The sequence below is a fragment of the Heteronotia binoei genome, chromosome 2 (assembly GCF_032191835.1).
Source record: "Heteronotia binoei isolate CCM8104 ecotype False Entrance Well chromosome 2, APGP_CSIRO_Hbin_v1, whole genome shotgun sequence".
Classification (NCBI taxonomy): domain Eukaryota; kingdom Metazoa; phylum Chordata; class Lepidosauria; order Squamata; family Gekkonidae; genus Heteronotia; species Heteronotia binoei.
In genome coordinates this window covers 184341225-184356116 of record NC_083224.1, presented here as the reverse complement: position 1 = coordinate 184356116, position 14892 = coordinate 184341225, and the positions used below count along the sequence as shown (strand labels likewise).

General features: G+C 48.0%; 1 protein-coding gene across 1 annotated transcript in view; it reads left to right on the top strand.

The window, feature by feature from the left end:
* FBN3 (fibrillin 3) overlaps nucleotides 1-14892 on the top strand; it is a 209496-nt gene that overhangs the window by 176836 nt on the left and 17768 nt on the right. The window contains exons 46-53 of the mRNA XM_060232635.1: nucleotides 3511-3627; nucleotides 4031-4159; nucleotides 4926-5045; nucleotides 5880-6005; nucleotides 7227-7379; nucleotides 10078-10143; nucleotides 12502-12627; nucleotides 14512-14631. Of these exons, the coding sequence (XP_060088618.1) occupies nucleotides 3511-3627; nucleotides 4031-4159; nucleotides 4926-5045; nucleotides 5880-6005; nucleotides 7227-7379; nucleotides 10078-10143; nucleotides 12502-12627; nucleotides 14512-14631 (957 nt within the window). The remainder of the gene's footprint in view (nucleotides 1-3510; nucleotides 3628-4030; nucleotides 4160-4925; nucleotides 5046-5879; nucleotides 6006-7226; nucleotides 7380-10077; nucleotides 10144-12501; nucleotides 12628-14511; nucleotides 14632-14892) is intronic.

Below are 14892 nucleotides of genomic sequence, written 5' to 3'. Positions count from 1 at the left end.
GTCTGATCTTTGTCTCTTCCATCTGATCTCTTAACTATGAAGTTCAGTGGCTGAAAGGGATAAAACTGAGCCGAGCCTGGGTACTGGCACAAAAGTGGCCAAAATAGTATCTCCCATTTTCTCCTTTGAGCATCCCAAGAGAGTTAATACTGGAGTGGATCCTAACCCTGTCCTACCACTCCTCTGACCAACGTTTGAATCTTACTTCCAGCCTTCTGCCACCTTGACTGGCTCTTCTGTTGAAGAAAGAGTCCCTTAAATATGAGGAAATTTGAGGAAAGAGTCCCTTAAATATGAGGAAATTAAATATAAAGATAGCTCCTTAGCTGAAGGAAGGGTCCTTCGAGGATGGTTAGATCTACTCCACTGGGATAAAATTTAAGTTACTTTCACCTCTGCAGGCTGACTTTGGGCCAGTCACTCTCTCTTATATAGGGAGTTCAGCCATCTTGAGGTAAGCAAGAACCTTTATTGAACAAGAGCAGAACGGAACACAAACAGGCAACACCACTCCTTTTATCCATTTGGCCTGAGTTAAACACGCCCCCTTATGTGGGCAAGCAATCCACCCTATTGGTCTCTCCAGGATCCTTCATTTGCATTTCCTAAGAAAAACATCTCACGTCTCAATTGGCTGGTTCTAAAGAACAGCCAATCGGAATGTAGGCATCAGGGTCCTGGAGGGCAATAAAGCATCAAAATCAACTAACAGACATAACAAAGCAGCAGTCAAAACAACCGATACACAACACTCTCTGTCAGTCTAACCTACTTCATAAACCTACTCTGGATCAAATGGTTGACTTAAGTAGTCCTTGGAGGGAGGACAGGACCAAAATGAGATACAGAGGAACATCTGGAAACCAGAAATGCACCACAATCTCCAGATCTCAATGTAAAACCAGGTTGTGATTCTCCAAGGCAACCTCTAAAGTAGGATTCTGCCTGGAGAGAAGATGTTAACTCTGTAGGGAGAGGGTCTCACAGTCGAGGGGCAGTGGCTGCAGAAGGGTAAGCTACCAGCCTTAAATCTTACAACTGGCTTCATATCCCCAGCCTGTGGATGAAAGCAGGAACTTTGGACCTAAGTTGTTTGGACCCATTTCAAGTTTTGGTCATTTTTTAATTATTATTATTATTATTATAAAAAATACATATTTTATTTATGGTGTACACAAATGGCAAAGATTAAAAACAAATAGTCTGAAAATCAAAATACAAAGTTTTGGTCATTTTCTTAATTCCTGTGGACCATGTCCCAAAAATCCTGTAGGAGGGTGGGGCATGATCTGAAGGATAATATCAAGAAAGTGCAACAGAACGTGCAGCAGAATATCAAGAAAGCTAGTGCAGAACGCAGCGGCCAGGCTGTTACTAGGACTCCCGAAATGGGAGCATATACAGCCAAGGCTGCGCGAGCTGCACTGGCTGCCAGTTACATACCGGGTTCGCTACAAAGTGCTGGTCATTACCTTTAAAGCCCTATATGGTCGAGGACCTGCCTCCCTGAGGGACCGTCTCTCCCCATACGAGCCCCAAAGAGCACTGAGGTCAGCAGGGAAGAACAAGCTGACTATACCTGGGCCAAAGGAGGCGAAATTGCAGAACACCCGCGCACGGGCCTTCTCCGTTGCAGCTCCGTGCCTGTGGAACCAGCTCCCAGAAGAGGTGCGGGCTCTGCGGAGCCTAGACCAATTCCGCAGGGCCTGCAAGACCATCCTTTTTAGGCAGGCCTTCGCAGACTGCTGACAAAGGATGGCCGATCAATCCATCAAAATGACTGTATTTAGTGATCTCTGCCATTATGCAAATGACAGAATAGCGCCAGGAACATCACTGTTGCTGTTAAATTATATAAACTGGAATGGTTTTTAAGACATCGTTGATTTAAACTATTGTATAATTTTTAATACTGTTTTAAAATTACTGTATATATTGTATAACTTTTTATCTGAATTTGTTGTTAGCCGCCCTGAGCCTGCCTAGGCGGGGAGGGCGGGATATAAATAAAATTTATTATTATTATTATTATTATTATTATTATTAAGAAATGGGTCTTCTGACAGCTTAGAGACTCATTGCGGCAGAGGCTTTCATGGTGGGGTTGCCGGTCCCCAAGTGGGGGATCCCTACATTTTGGAAGCTTCTCCCTGCTGCAGACTAGCTGGCCAGCAGGGAAAATTCTGCCCGTAAAACAGGGACTTCACCGCATGTCATCCATGACATGATGATCTCACCTGGAAGTGATGTCATCACACCAGGGACATTGCATGGGAACATTGGGTTTTGGGCAAATTTACCATAGAGTTTCACCCCCTCCCCCCAAAAAACAGTGTCACCCTCTGCATTACTGACACAATGATGCCACTTATAGGTGATGTCAACGCATTGTGTTAAGTCCCACCCACCCCTGGAATGCCGGCTCCCAAATCCCCAAACAAGAGATAGGGAGACCTGACAACCCTATTTCATGGGCTAGAAACCACCCCATCTAAGGTGCATTAGAAGAGGAGCTGCATGGGAGGATAAAGAAAGAACGTCCAAACAGATAGACAAAAATGTACCTCCTTTGACTGGAGAAGCCAGCATTTAGCCTGGTACCTTCTGCATCCAAAGCTGGCGTTCTGCCACTGAACTAGGGTCTTCCAGCTAAGGTCCTAGCCTATAGTTTGAGCCCTGAGATTTACTAAGCTCCTGCTTGTAGTGTCAGACCCTTGTTTCATCTGACCTTGGCTCTCCAGAATCTCAAGCAGAGGAAGGTCTTTCTGAACACCTAGGCCGTTTTCGCACTCACGTTTTACTGGCGCCACGACCCTCCTGACGCCGGCGAATCTGCATGGATTTCGCACCAGAAGCGCCGGCGCACCCAGAAGCGCCGGCTACTTCCGTCGCTAAGCCAGCGCAAACGCAAATCGCAAAGATGCAGGAAAACGTTTGCGCTGGCTTAGCGACGGAAGTAGCCGGCGCTTCTGGGTGCGCCGGCGCTTCTGGTGCGAAATCCATGCAGATTCGCCGGCGTCAGGAGGGTCGTGGCGCCAGTAAAACGTGAGTGCGAAAACACCCCTAGATTCCTTTACCTGGAGATTGACCTGCATGCAACGCGAGTGCTATAACCACTAAGCGACCATGTTATAACAGATTTTGGGATTCCTTTTCAATACAAGTCACAAAGCCACTGGTCCAAATGTCACCACAGACCGGCCACTAGCTTTCTCGACCCCCAGGGCTCCCACGATACAGGTGATGAAGATTACAATTTCAGCCTGCCACTAGGCAAACTAGGTAACTGCCTGGGGTGCCAGTGTTCTGGGGGTTCCAAATTGGGCCCCCCCCATGTGACTTGGTGATATTATCAGTGTTGGGGGAGGGGTGCCAGAAGTTAGACTTGCCTAGAGTGCCGGACAGTCGAGGGATGGCCCCACATGTAGGGTTGTTATACTCTGAACACACGGCAGTGTTGCGTTAAAGATTTCTATCCATACCCACCCACCCTCGCTTTTGTCCTTGCAGACATCGATGAGTGCGACCGCCAGCCTTGCGGGAATGGCACATGCAAGAATACAGTGGGGTCCTACAACTGCCTCTGCTTCCCCGGCTTTGAGCTGACCCACAACAACGACTGCATGGGTAAGAGAGTCCAGGTTGGCCCAGGGCAGGTGGGAGAGGCCTTAGGCAGATTTTGGGTAGGGATGCGTTTCTCCCTGGATTTAGTGTTCCGAATGACCTTAACAGCTTCCACGTGGATGTTTTGCGCCATCTTTGTTTCCAGACTGGAGGTAAGCATCCACACAGAATCCTAGGCCTCTTGGCCACTTTTGAGGTTTCCCCCTGATCTTCTTTTGGAAAGAATGCAGCCCAACAGCACTGTCTAGACAGGAAAGTGCATTTTCCAAGGTCCTGCCCTGATTAGCCCCCGTTTCCATTCATCGGTCCCATGCAGTTGCTCTTTATGCTTTTCACATTCTTTATTTTTGCTTGCTTTCTGTTTTTGAAAACTCTCACGCTTGCCTCCCTCTCATTCTCCCCGCAGATATCGACGAATGCTCTTCTCTAGCTGGGCAGGTTTGTCGAAACGGGCAATGTATCAACAATATCGGCTCTTTCCGGTGCCTCTGCCAGGAAGGCTACGACCATACAGCAGATGGCAAGAACTGTGTTGGTGGGTGCTTTCCGAATCTTGACTCTTGGAGGTCCCATCTGAGTGGCATGGGGTCAGAGTATATCAGTCCCAACTCAAAGGGTGCAGATAGGAGCAGGTGATGGTTCTGCAATTGTCCCAAATTCCCCTGAATTTTCAAATGACCTCAATTCTGTGATTGAACCTCTATTGCAATGCTGTCTTACAAAACCATGCTAGTGCTCCACCAAGTGGAGAATGAAGATCATAGGGAGATGCCCCCACTAATTTGATGGGTGCACAAGACAGGGCCTTTTCAGTGGCAGCCCCATGATTATGGAACAACCTCTGCAGAGAGGTGACCCTCTCTCTTCCATTCCATAGGAGGCAACTGAAGATGGTTTTATTTAGGACTGTATTTGATTAATTTATTAATTAGTATGACTCCAAATTCAGGGAGGTTTATAGACTTTATGTATTTTATCTGTACTGTAAGTCGCCTTGAGCTCCGTCAAGAAGAAAAGCAGGTAATAAATGTTTTAAATAAACAAAATAAATCAGTAAGTAGGGAAGAGAAGTGAAAAGAATATGTCTTGTCTCCCTTGCTGTGAGTCTCACCCTCATCTAGACTGGAATGGAGCCCAGCAAGGATCAGAGATTTGGGGAGGGGGGGGGGAGATGCTCGGGGTGCCTCATTGCAACTACTGGGGGGGGGCAGCATCTTCCTGTTCCAACCTTTCTGACACCTTCCACATTTAGTGTGGTAATTAGGCCTGAAATGCCTGTCTCTTCTATTCTTTTCTTGCAGACATCAACGAATGTGTTAGCCTCCCAGGGACATGTTCTCCAGGCACGTGCCAGAACCTGGAAGGCTCTTTCCGTTGCATCTGCCCCCCAGGCTATGAGGTGCAGAACGACAATTGCATTGGTAAGATGTTAAGACAAACATCTCAAATGTTCGTCTGATTGAGCATCTTGTTAAAACGAGCATCTCAAATGTTCGTCTGATTGAGCATCTTCCTGCCCACAGTGGAGATCCGGATGCTTCCGGGAGGCTCTCAAACCATGCCATGAAGCCTATAGCCTTCTCCCATTGCGTGTTCCCTAGCAGCTGTTGTTTACAGGTAGACTGCTTCTGCCCATGGAGCAAGAATAGCTAAATAGCCATGTATTTGATGAAGTCCTTTTTGATAAGGAGAGCCCAACAGGATCAAACCAAAGCATCCTTCTAGCCCACCACCCTGTGAACAATGCAGAAGCTTGGAGAAGCCAACAAGCAGAATACGGAGGCCAGTGCTTCTCCCAGTTGGTGAAATTGTGACTTAGAGATATACAGCCTTTGAACATGGAGGTTCTGTTTAATTATCACGGCTAACAACCATAGGTAGAACCTTTGCATATTAGGCCACACACCCCGATGTAGCTAATCCTCCTGGAGCTTACAGTAGGCCCTGTAGCAAAAGCCCTGTAAACTGTAGGAGGATTGGCTACATCAGGGGGTGTGGCCTAATATGCAAAGGAGTTCCTGCTACAAAAAAAGCCCTGGGTCCAACTCCCCTCCCGTGAATTTGGTCAAATCCCTTTGAAAGCCATGTACGCTGGTGACTCTTGCCACATTGTATGGCCAAAAATGCGGCAAGTTTCACACTGTGCCCCACGACCTTGCCAACAAAGTTTCCCCCAGCTTGAATTGGGATGGGAGGAACAAGCAAACATCCATCCCTGCCAAAGCTCTAGCTGCTCTTTCCCTGGTGGGTTGCAGATATTAACGAGTGTGCCGAGGAGCCCAACATCTGCCTCTTTGGGACCTGCACCAACACACCTGGAACGTTCCAGTGTATCTGCCCACCGGGCTTCGTGTTGTCTGATAACGGTCGGCGTTGTTTTGGTAAGTGCCACCCTGGGGGGGGGGGTACCCATCTTGGGGGAGAGGGAAGATGGCAACTTTGCAACAGAGGCCTGATACTCTTTCAGCATAAGGGCAAGGGAGAAAATGTATCTGTCTATTTTTCCCACCATTCCCATAGCCCTGATCTGCTGGATAGCCCAGGCTAGCTCAATCCAGTCAAATCTGGGAGACTAATCCAGTCAAATTTCAGAAGCTAAGCAGTATTTGGATGGGAGATTTCCAAGGAATACCAGGGGAGTGACATAGAGGCAGGCAGTGGCAAAAACCACCTCTGTAACATCTGTCTTAAAAACAAGAATAGCTCGCCACCTAGTGGTGCATAACACTAAAAGAGCTAGAACTTCTGACTGCCAGACAATCTTAGGATCTCCTAGCTATTCTACACACAGTGCCATATACTATTAATTATTATTACCAGGCCCATAATAATATAACAGCTAGATTCAAGTCTAGAAGCAACTTAGAGGCCAAGATTTTGGGGTTATGAGCGGCCAAGGGTCAGTGCTCCCTCCGTCAGAGCATTGATTCTCAAGAACTTATGCCATGAAAACCTTTGTGGAACTGTAAGGTGCTGCTAGAACTGTTTTACTGCAGACTGACACGGCTCTCCTCTGAAACCATATTAATATAAAACTTTCTCATTCCCCCAGTCATCTTGTTTTTAAACTGAAAGTCCTAAATTCTTCCGTCTTTCTACCCCCTTTTAAAAAAAATCATATGAACATTAAGAAGAGCTCTTCTGGATCAGACCAGTGGTCCATCCAGTCCAGCATCCTGTCCCACACAGTGGCCAGCCAGTTCCTCCGGAAGGCCAACAACAGGGCAGAGAGGCCGAGGCCTTCCCCTCATAAGATCAGAAGAGGCCTGCTGGATTAGACCGGCGACCCATCTAGTCCAGCATCCTGTCTCATACAGCAGCCAACCAGTTTCTCTGGACGGCCAACAACAGGGCACAGAGATCAAGGCCTTTCCCCTGATAGTGCCTCCTGGCACTGGGATTTAGAGGCTGTCTGCCTCTGGATGTGGAGGTTCCCCTCAGTCAACATGGCTAGTAGCCACTGATAGACTCCAGGAATCTGTCTAATCCCCTTTTAGAGTTGTTTAGTCCTGTGGCCATCACTACCTCCCACCTGTGTCAGGATCTATGCAAGTCCCACCTGCTAATGCCTTGATTCCTCTTCACCCTTCTCTACTCTGCAGACACACGGCAAAGCTTCTGCTTCACTCGCTTCGACGCTGGAAAGTGCTCCGTCCCCAAGGCCTTCAACACAACAAAAGCCCGATGCTGTTGCAGCAAAATGCCCGGAGAAGGATGGGGTGACCCCTGCGAGCTGTGCCCTCAGGAGGGCAATGGTAGGTGCCTTGCTGAGTGTCTTTCACATGCGTCTCTGTAATGTGCGTCATAGCCCTTGTTGCCTTGCCTACGTAAAAGGTACAGATTCAGTTTTAAATATATCCAGGGGTGGAATTCTAGCAGGCGCTCCTTGGCACATTAGGCTACACACCCCTGATGCAGCCAATCCTCCAAGAGCTTACAAAAAAGAGCCTTGTAAGCTCTTTGGAGGATTGGCTACATCAGGGCTGTGTGGCCTAATATGCAAAGGAGCTCCTGCTGGAATTCCATCCCTGAAAACATCCATGTTCCTTTTTGAAATTATCTCATGGCCCTGCAGGAAATGTTCATGCCAACTGTCCAGCTTTTCTTTTTAAAGATATGCTCTGTCTAAAGAGCATTTTTACACTTCCTCCCTCACAGAGCTGTATATGGGTTTGTTTGCATTGTTAACCATTATACCAAAATGTGGTGGGAAAACCCAGCCGATTTCACTAAGGCAAAGTTCTCCTGTAGTGCCTCTTTCTTGCTTTTTCATGAAACTGACAAGATAAGGAGAAGTTTCCCCTCTATCTCCACAGGGCATTTCCGCATTCTCATTTTCCTCACCTGTGTGTTTCCATTTTTTTTCTGCACATTTTTTTCTTTTCTTTCCCTCTAGTGGTTGATTTGATATTACATCGCTATTTGTCCAACATAAAAACCTGCAGTTTATATCTGCAAGGAGATACGCCAGACATACGGCAATATAATATCAAGTCGACCACTAGAGAGAGCAAAACACACATGAGGAAAAGGGGGGGGGGAGCGGAGCAATAGGGACACATAAGTCACACAAACGAGAATGTGGAAGAGCCACACCCCCCCCCCAAAAAAACCACAATCTTTTAGACTGGTCAATAAAACTGACCAAGCCAAAAGAAAGTCTTGTCACTTTCACAGGATTCCAGTTTTCTTTTGCTGTCCCTTCCCTGTTCTTTAGGAATGCTGACAATATTTCCCCACCACCACCACTCTTTTCCTTATCATTGGGTAGCAGAAAGAGAGATGGTGAAGGCAGAGGGTGAGTTTAATGGGTGAGCATAGTTGTTATTAGAGGGAACACTGTCTGTGGCAGTGATGTTCTGTATTCTTGGTGCTTGGGGGGGCAACAACGGGAGGTGCTCATTTTCAAAGGCTTTGCCTACATGCGCCCCTAGCTATTCATAGAATCATAGAATCATAAAGTTGGGACCTCTAGGGTCATCTAGTCCAACCCCCTGCACAATGCAGGAAACTCACAAAGACCGCCCCCTAAATTCACAGGATCTTCATTGCTGTCAGATGGTCATCTAGCCTCTGTTTAAAAACCTCCAAGGAAGGAGAACCCACCACCTCCCGAGGAAGCCTGTTCCGCTGAGGAATCGCTCTAACGGTTAGGAAGTTCTTCCTAATGTTGAGCCGGAAACTCTTTTGATTTAATTTCAACCCACTGGTTCTGGTCCTACCTTCCGGGGCCACAGAAAACAATTCCACACCATCCTCTATATGACAGCCCTTCAAGTACTTGAAGATGGTGATCATATCACCTCTCAGCCACCTCCTCTCCAGGCTAAACATCTCCAGCTCCTTCAACCTTCCCTCATAGGACTTGGTCTCCAGACCCCTCACCATCTTCGTCGCCCTCCTCTGGACCCGTTCCAACTTGTCTATATCCTTCTTAAAATGTGGTGCCCAAAACTGCCATTTGCCCTGTTGTATCTGGGCTTTTTGAAGCGTTTCTTTTAAAATAAACTTTAGTAGCTGTGGCAAAAAACATTACGGTGACAATTCAAGGCTTTTTTTGTAGCAGGGACTCCTGATGTAGCCAATCCTTCAAGAGCTTACAGGTTCTTCTTACAGGGCCTACTGTAAGCTCCAGGAGGATTGGCTACATCAGGGAGGTGTGACCTAATATGCAACGGAGTTCCTGCTACAAAAAAAAGCCCTTGGGTCTTGGCCTGTGACCCTCTGGCTTGCTTATCTGCTTTTATGTAGTTTTGGGATTAAGCTGGGTTTTCTTTTGACCTTTCGGGCCTGGGACCATATGATGCTAAATTGGACTATCAGTAGAGCCTGCTCTGTAGAGTCTTTATTTTAAAAAAATGGTGAGTATTTGTATGTGTGTGTGAGAGAGAGTGTCCCTGGAAGTCATGGTGACTTCTGGCAATCCCTGCTGGTACTGAGGTAGCTTGCTTGCCTGCCTCTGCATCCCAGCCCTGGTATTCCTTGGAGGTCTCCCATCCAAACGCTTGCTAGGGTTGTCCCTGCTTAGCTTCCGAGATCAGATGAGATCAGGTTTGCCCTGGCTATCCAGGTCAGGGTGAGTCTTAGACTTTCTTTTACATTTTGCTACATCCCTAGCGTATTACTGTTGTGTTGTAGGCTACCGTTAAAGATTTTTCAAAGTGTAAACAGCTAATAGCCCAGACGAGCCTAATCTCCTCAGATCCTGGAAGCAAAGCAGGGTCAGTACTTGGATGGGAGACCACTGAAGAAGACTCTGCAGAGGAAGGCAATGGCAAGCCACCTCTGCACTTCTCTTGCCTTGAAAGCCCCATGAGTGGTCCACCGAATGGCAACTCGACAACACACTTGACTTACTTGACTTAGACCACCCAGGGTGGTTTTTATGGAAAAGCAGAATTCTACAAAATTGTTGACAAGTACTGCCTCATCTCTACCTCCTTCCCTCTGTAGTTGCTTTCCAGGAGCTGTGCCCGTACGGCCATGGAGCCATTCCGGGACCTGGAGATACCCGAGAAGGTAAGTGCTTGTCCCCTACAGCAGAAAGTCTCAACAGCCTAAATTCACTTAGGAGCATAGCCCTCAAATGACATTCCTGAAATCTTTGGCTACCCATTGTGAAAAGTTGCCCTGTGTTAGCCAGACTGTGAATGTTGAGAAAATTCTGAAAGTCCTCCCCCGCTCTTACACACACCCCACAAAGAAAGTGAGATGGCTAAAAAGGGACTGTGCATCCTCTGGCCACCTCTGCCCCTCTGCCATCTTTGTCTTTTTGTTAATTATTTCATTTCTTTTGAAATGGGATTAGTTGCTTTTCAACTGGGGAAAATAATGTTTTAAAAGCAATTTGCATTTTTAAGGGGTCTGTTAGCATTAATACCTATTCCTACCTTTCAGTAGCCAAGGAGGCGTTATTTATGCATTTCCATTTATACACAGGCCTGCAGCCCGGATTTTAAAAGTCAGGGGGCTTTTTAAATAGGCAGGGGGCACCCTTTCCCATCCGCTGCGGGGCTTGCCGCTTCTCAGAAGCTTTGTGCGGTCGGGGCAAAATCTGGAGGCTCTGGATGTTGCCAAGTCGAGGCGGTCAGCCCTAAAACGTTGGCGTCAAGAACGATGTTCCCTCTAAGCTGCAGAGCCTTGTGAGCAAAATTTCTACTTTGTGAGCCGCTGGCATTAAAGTTGTGAGCTGCTGCATAAATTAGTGTGCTCTGGGGTCATCCTTCCTGAGCTAAGACGAAAAGGTGTGAGCTGGAGGCTAAAAATCCGTGAGCTAGCTCACGCTAACTCAGCTTAGAGGGAACACTGGTCAAGAAGAGACTGCACCTTGAATGCAAGCGAGGGGGTTTCCTTCCACCTCCTTCTCCCCCACCCCAGCACCCCCACCCCCTCCACCCTTCTTGCTGCTTTTGCTGCTGCGGTGCACTGTGCCCTGCTCAGCTCTCCTGGCTCCGGCTGCTGATGCTTTGCCAGCTTAGCCATGGCAAAAAGAAAAGGGGGGGGGAGCATGCTGCACCCCAGAGAGCCCCCTGGGAGTTAGGGGGCCCCGCCTGGAAGTCGAGGCAGTGCCCCCATGGGCCCCACCCTGTGGCTACAGGCCTGTTTATATACCACATTCTGCCTCAGTGAGGATCCAGAATGGTTCACATCATTCTGCACTAGGAGGAAGAGCCAAGGACAAAGTTTCAAGGGCGCTATTATGCATAGCTCTCATACTAACTCTTCGACATTTTAGGCAGAGGCTCCGCTTAAGAGGATGCTCTTTCATCTGCACAGCTATTCAGAAGCCCTGCTTGACAAAAGCCCCACCTGGCCCTGCCCACTTTCTAAGAATCCTTGGTGGGCTCCAGGGGTCATTTTGTAGAAAAATAGGTGGTGGAGCTCATTAGCATATGCCACGGCCCCCAGCCAAAAGCAACCCAATGCAAGAAAGGAGAGCCCCGGGCGAGCGAGGCCTGCTTGGGCTGGCTAGAGGTCCAGCCAGCCCAAGCAGGCCTCGCTCACCTGGGGCTCTCCTGGGCCATCCCACCCCCCAATCAAAAGACCAGCAAGCTACCCACCACCCAAAATCACATAAGAAGTAGAGAAAGGGTGGCGTGGGCTTCTCCAGGGGTTAATGAGGGCTGCTGGGGGTGTGGCAAAGCCCCTGGTGGCTGGCTGGCTGCCCGCTCTCCTAATCCAGGGATTGTTATGCAGCTGCACCTGCTATTCAATGGACAAGGTAGGTGGGGAGGAAGAGGGGGAGCCGTCAGAAAGGTTCGGGAGCTGCACTCCTGTGAGCTCCTGCTGAATCTGAAGCCTGGGGACTCCTGTTGTAGAGCTTCTAAGCATCTTATTCCCACTTCTGAACCCTCTGGCCCTGCATGCATCTCTCTGCTATTGCTATCTGATCGCTTGCCCTTTTTGAGCAAGAAATTGCTGAAAGGAACATGGAGGTTCGGCCGCTAACCTGAGTCACCTAATCCTCTCCCTCTGGGCAGCAATGTCAAGTGGGCCAAGAAGAAAAGGGCAAAAAGTGGGAAGTGAGTGGGCAGTGGGACCACCAAGGATATCTCTGCATCCCCACGCAACTTCCACCGGCGCACATCTCATGGGAAACATCTCCTTTCCCCAGGAGGTGGGAAGGGGGCTTTAGAGCAACTATACTGTCTCTATGGTTCGTCCGTTGGCCTTACTTATGGTTTACTTTATAAATTCATTCACTTTTCAGCAAGAAAAAGTTATCAAACTGAATTAGCTGCCAGCATATATTAATGAGAATCAAAATGTCTGCAAAAAAGATATAAAGTGTCTGAAAGTAACTTTGCAATAAAGAAAATAACTGGAAAAGCTAGATGCAATTTTTTTTACAAAATTGCTGCATTCTTTCTCATGTAGATGTGAATGAATGTTCTGAGAATCCTGGTATTTGTGTCAATGGGGCTTGCATCAACACAGATGGGTCGTTCCGTTGCGAATGTCCTTTTGGATACAATCTTGATTACACTGGAGTGAATTGCGTTGGTGAGTATCCTTGACCACCCTGTATCCCTTTGTTCCCAAATCCAGTTGTGCCGGGGGCACAATGGCGAGACCATCAGTTCATTTTGATTGTCTGCTCTTTTTTATCGTAGTCCAGTAGCACCTTAGGGACTGACAAGATTTTCAGGGTGTATGCTTTCAACAGTCAGCGCTCCTTGTCACATACTTGTCCTCTAAAACTACTCTTGAACATGAACATATGAAGCTGCCTTATACTGAATCAGACCCTTAGTCCATCAAAGTCAGTATTGTCTTCTCGGACGGGCAGCGGCTCTCCAGGGTCTCAAGCTGAGGTTTTTCACACCTATTTGCCTGGACCCTTTTTTTGGAGATGCCAGGGATTGAACCTGGGACCTTCTGCTTCCCAAGCAGATGCTCTACCACTGAGCCGTCATCCCTCCTCTTCTTGAATATCACTTAGCCTGAGAAAGAGCAAAGAAGTTCTCTTTTCGGAACCTCCTTTCTTGACAAGGAACTACCCCATTTTCTAATATTAGTCATTAATATTTTCCTGGTTCAATCCTTATCACAATACTACCGTGGCAGAAAGATAGCAGACATCTAGGGCTGCTAAGCCCCCGGGCTGGGCGGGGGTTCTCCCACTCTGGAGGTTCCCAACCCACCAGCCCACATCGGGCCAGTGGGGGGAACCTCTCCTGATGTCACCGGTATGATGACATCACCCACAAGTGATGTCATCACACCTGCAATGTCACTCACCAGCCGCTGTAGGCATTTCCGGGAAAGCTCTTTGTTTTTCCTGGACACTCTAGCAATTTGGGAGGGAAAACTCTATGTCCCCCCCCCAAATTGCTAGAGCATCCAAGAAAACCATAGAGTTTCCCCGAAAATGCCTAGAGAGGCCAGCGCGTGACGTTGGCAGCATGATGACATCATTTGCGGGTGACGTCATTGCTCCCTGTGCGCGTAAGTTCCCCACCGGAGGCCACAGAGGACTTGGCAACCCTATAAGACATCATAGCCCCATCCATTTTGAACTGTGCCATTACCAACTGATTTACTCGAGTATGAGTCGTTTCATCAATCAATGAAATCTATGAAAGCTACAGAGGCAGAAAGATAACATAGACATCTAGGGCTGCTAAGCCCCCGGGCTGGGCGGCGATTCTCCCACTCTGGAGGTTCCCAACCCACCAGCCCACATCGGGCCAGTGGGGGGAACCTCTCCTGATGTCACCGGTATGATGACATCACCCACAAGTGATGTCATCACACCTGAAGTGTTGCTCACCAGCCGCTGTAGGCATTTCCGGGAAAACTCTATGGTTTTCCTGGACACTCTAGCAATTTGGGAGGGAAAACTATGTTTCCCCTCCCAAATTGCTAGAGCATCCAGGAAAACCATAGAGTTTTCCCGGAAATGCCTATAGCGGCTGGTGAGCAACAATTCAGGTGTGATGACATCACTTGTGGGTGATGTCATCATACCGGTGACATCAGGAGAGGTTCCCCCCACTGGCCCGATGTGGGCTGGTGGGTTGGGAACCTCCAGAGTGGGAGAATCGCCGCCCAGCCCGGGGGCTTAGCAGCCCTAGATGTCTATGTTATCTTTCATCGATCAATGAAATCTATGAAAGCTTGAGATTTAACAAACCAGGAATGCCTTCCTTAAATAGTTCTTTGTATGAATGACACTTCAATATCAGATGACTTTCTTTTTTTTCCTCTTTTTTTTTTGATTTTCTGAGATATTGTAGTAAGGTTATGCACAAATGCCCCTCTTTTTGACTTGGAGCTGCTGTCGTTTTTGCGAGCATCCCTGTCGAACACTCAAGATGTTTGACAAACATCTAATTAGATGAAAAAGCTAACCATCTTGCCTTCCGTTTTCCTTACCCAAACCAGACACAGACGAGTGCTCCATCGGGAACCCGTGCGGAAATGGAACATGCACCAACGTGGTGGGGGGCTTTGAGTGTGCATGTGATGAGGGATTTGAGCCAGGGCCCATGATGACATGTGAAGGTAAGGGGGTTAGTGTTGCTTATGGACCTGCTGTCATTTGGGGCTGGGGAGGGGGTAGGGCTTCTTATCCTTTCTGACATAGACTCAGTTGTCCCCAAGGATGCCCCAGCATGACTCAGCATGGAGCACATGGCTCTGTCTTGTGAACCAATCCTAAGTACCATGAATTTGACAAATGTCCTGTTCAGGCTTTCATTGTGAGCCACTGATAATCAATGCCAATACCCTGAGGATTCTGCATTACTTTTGTACATTGAGTCC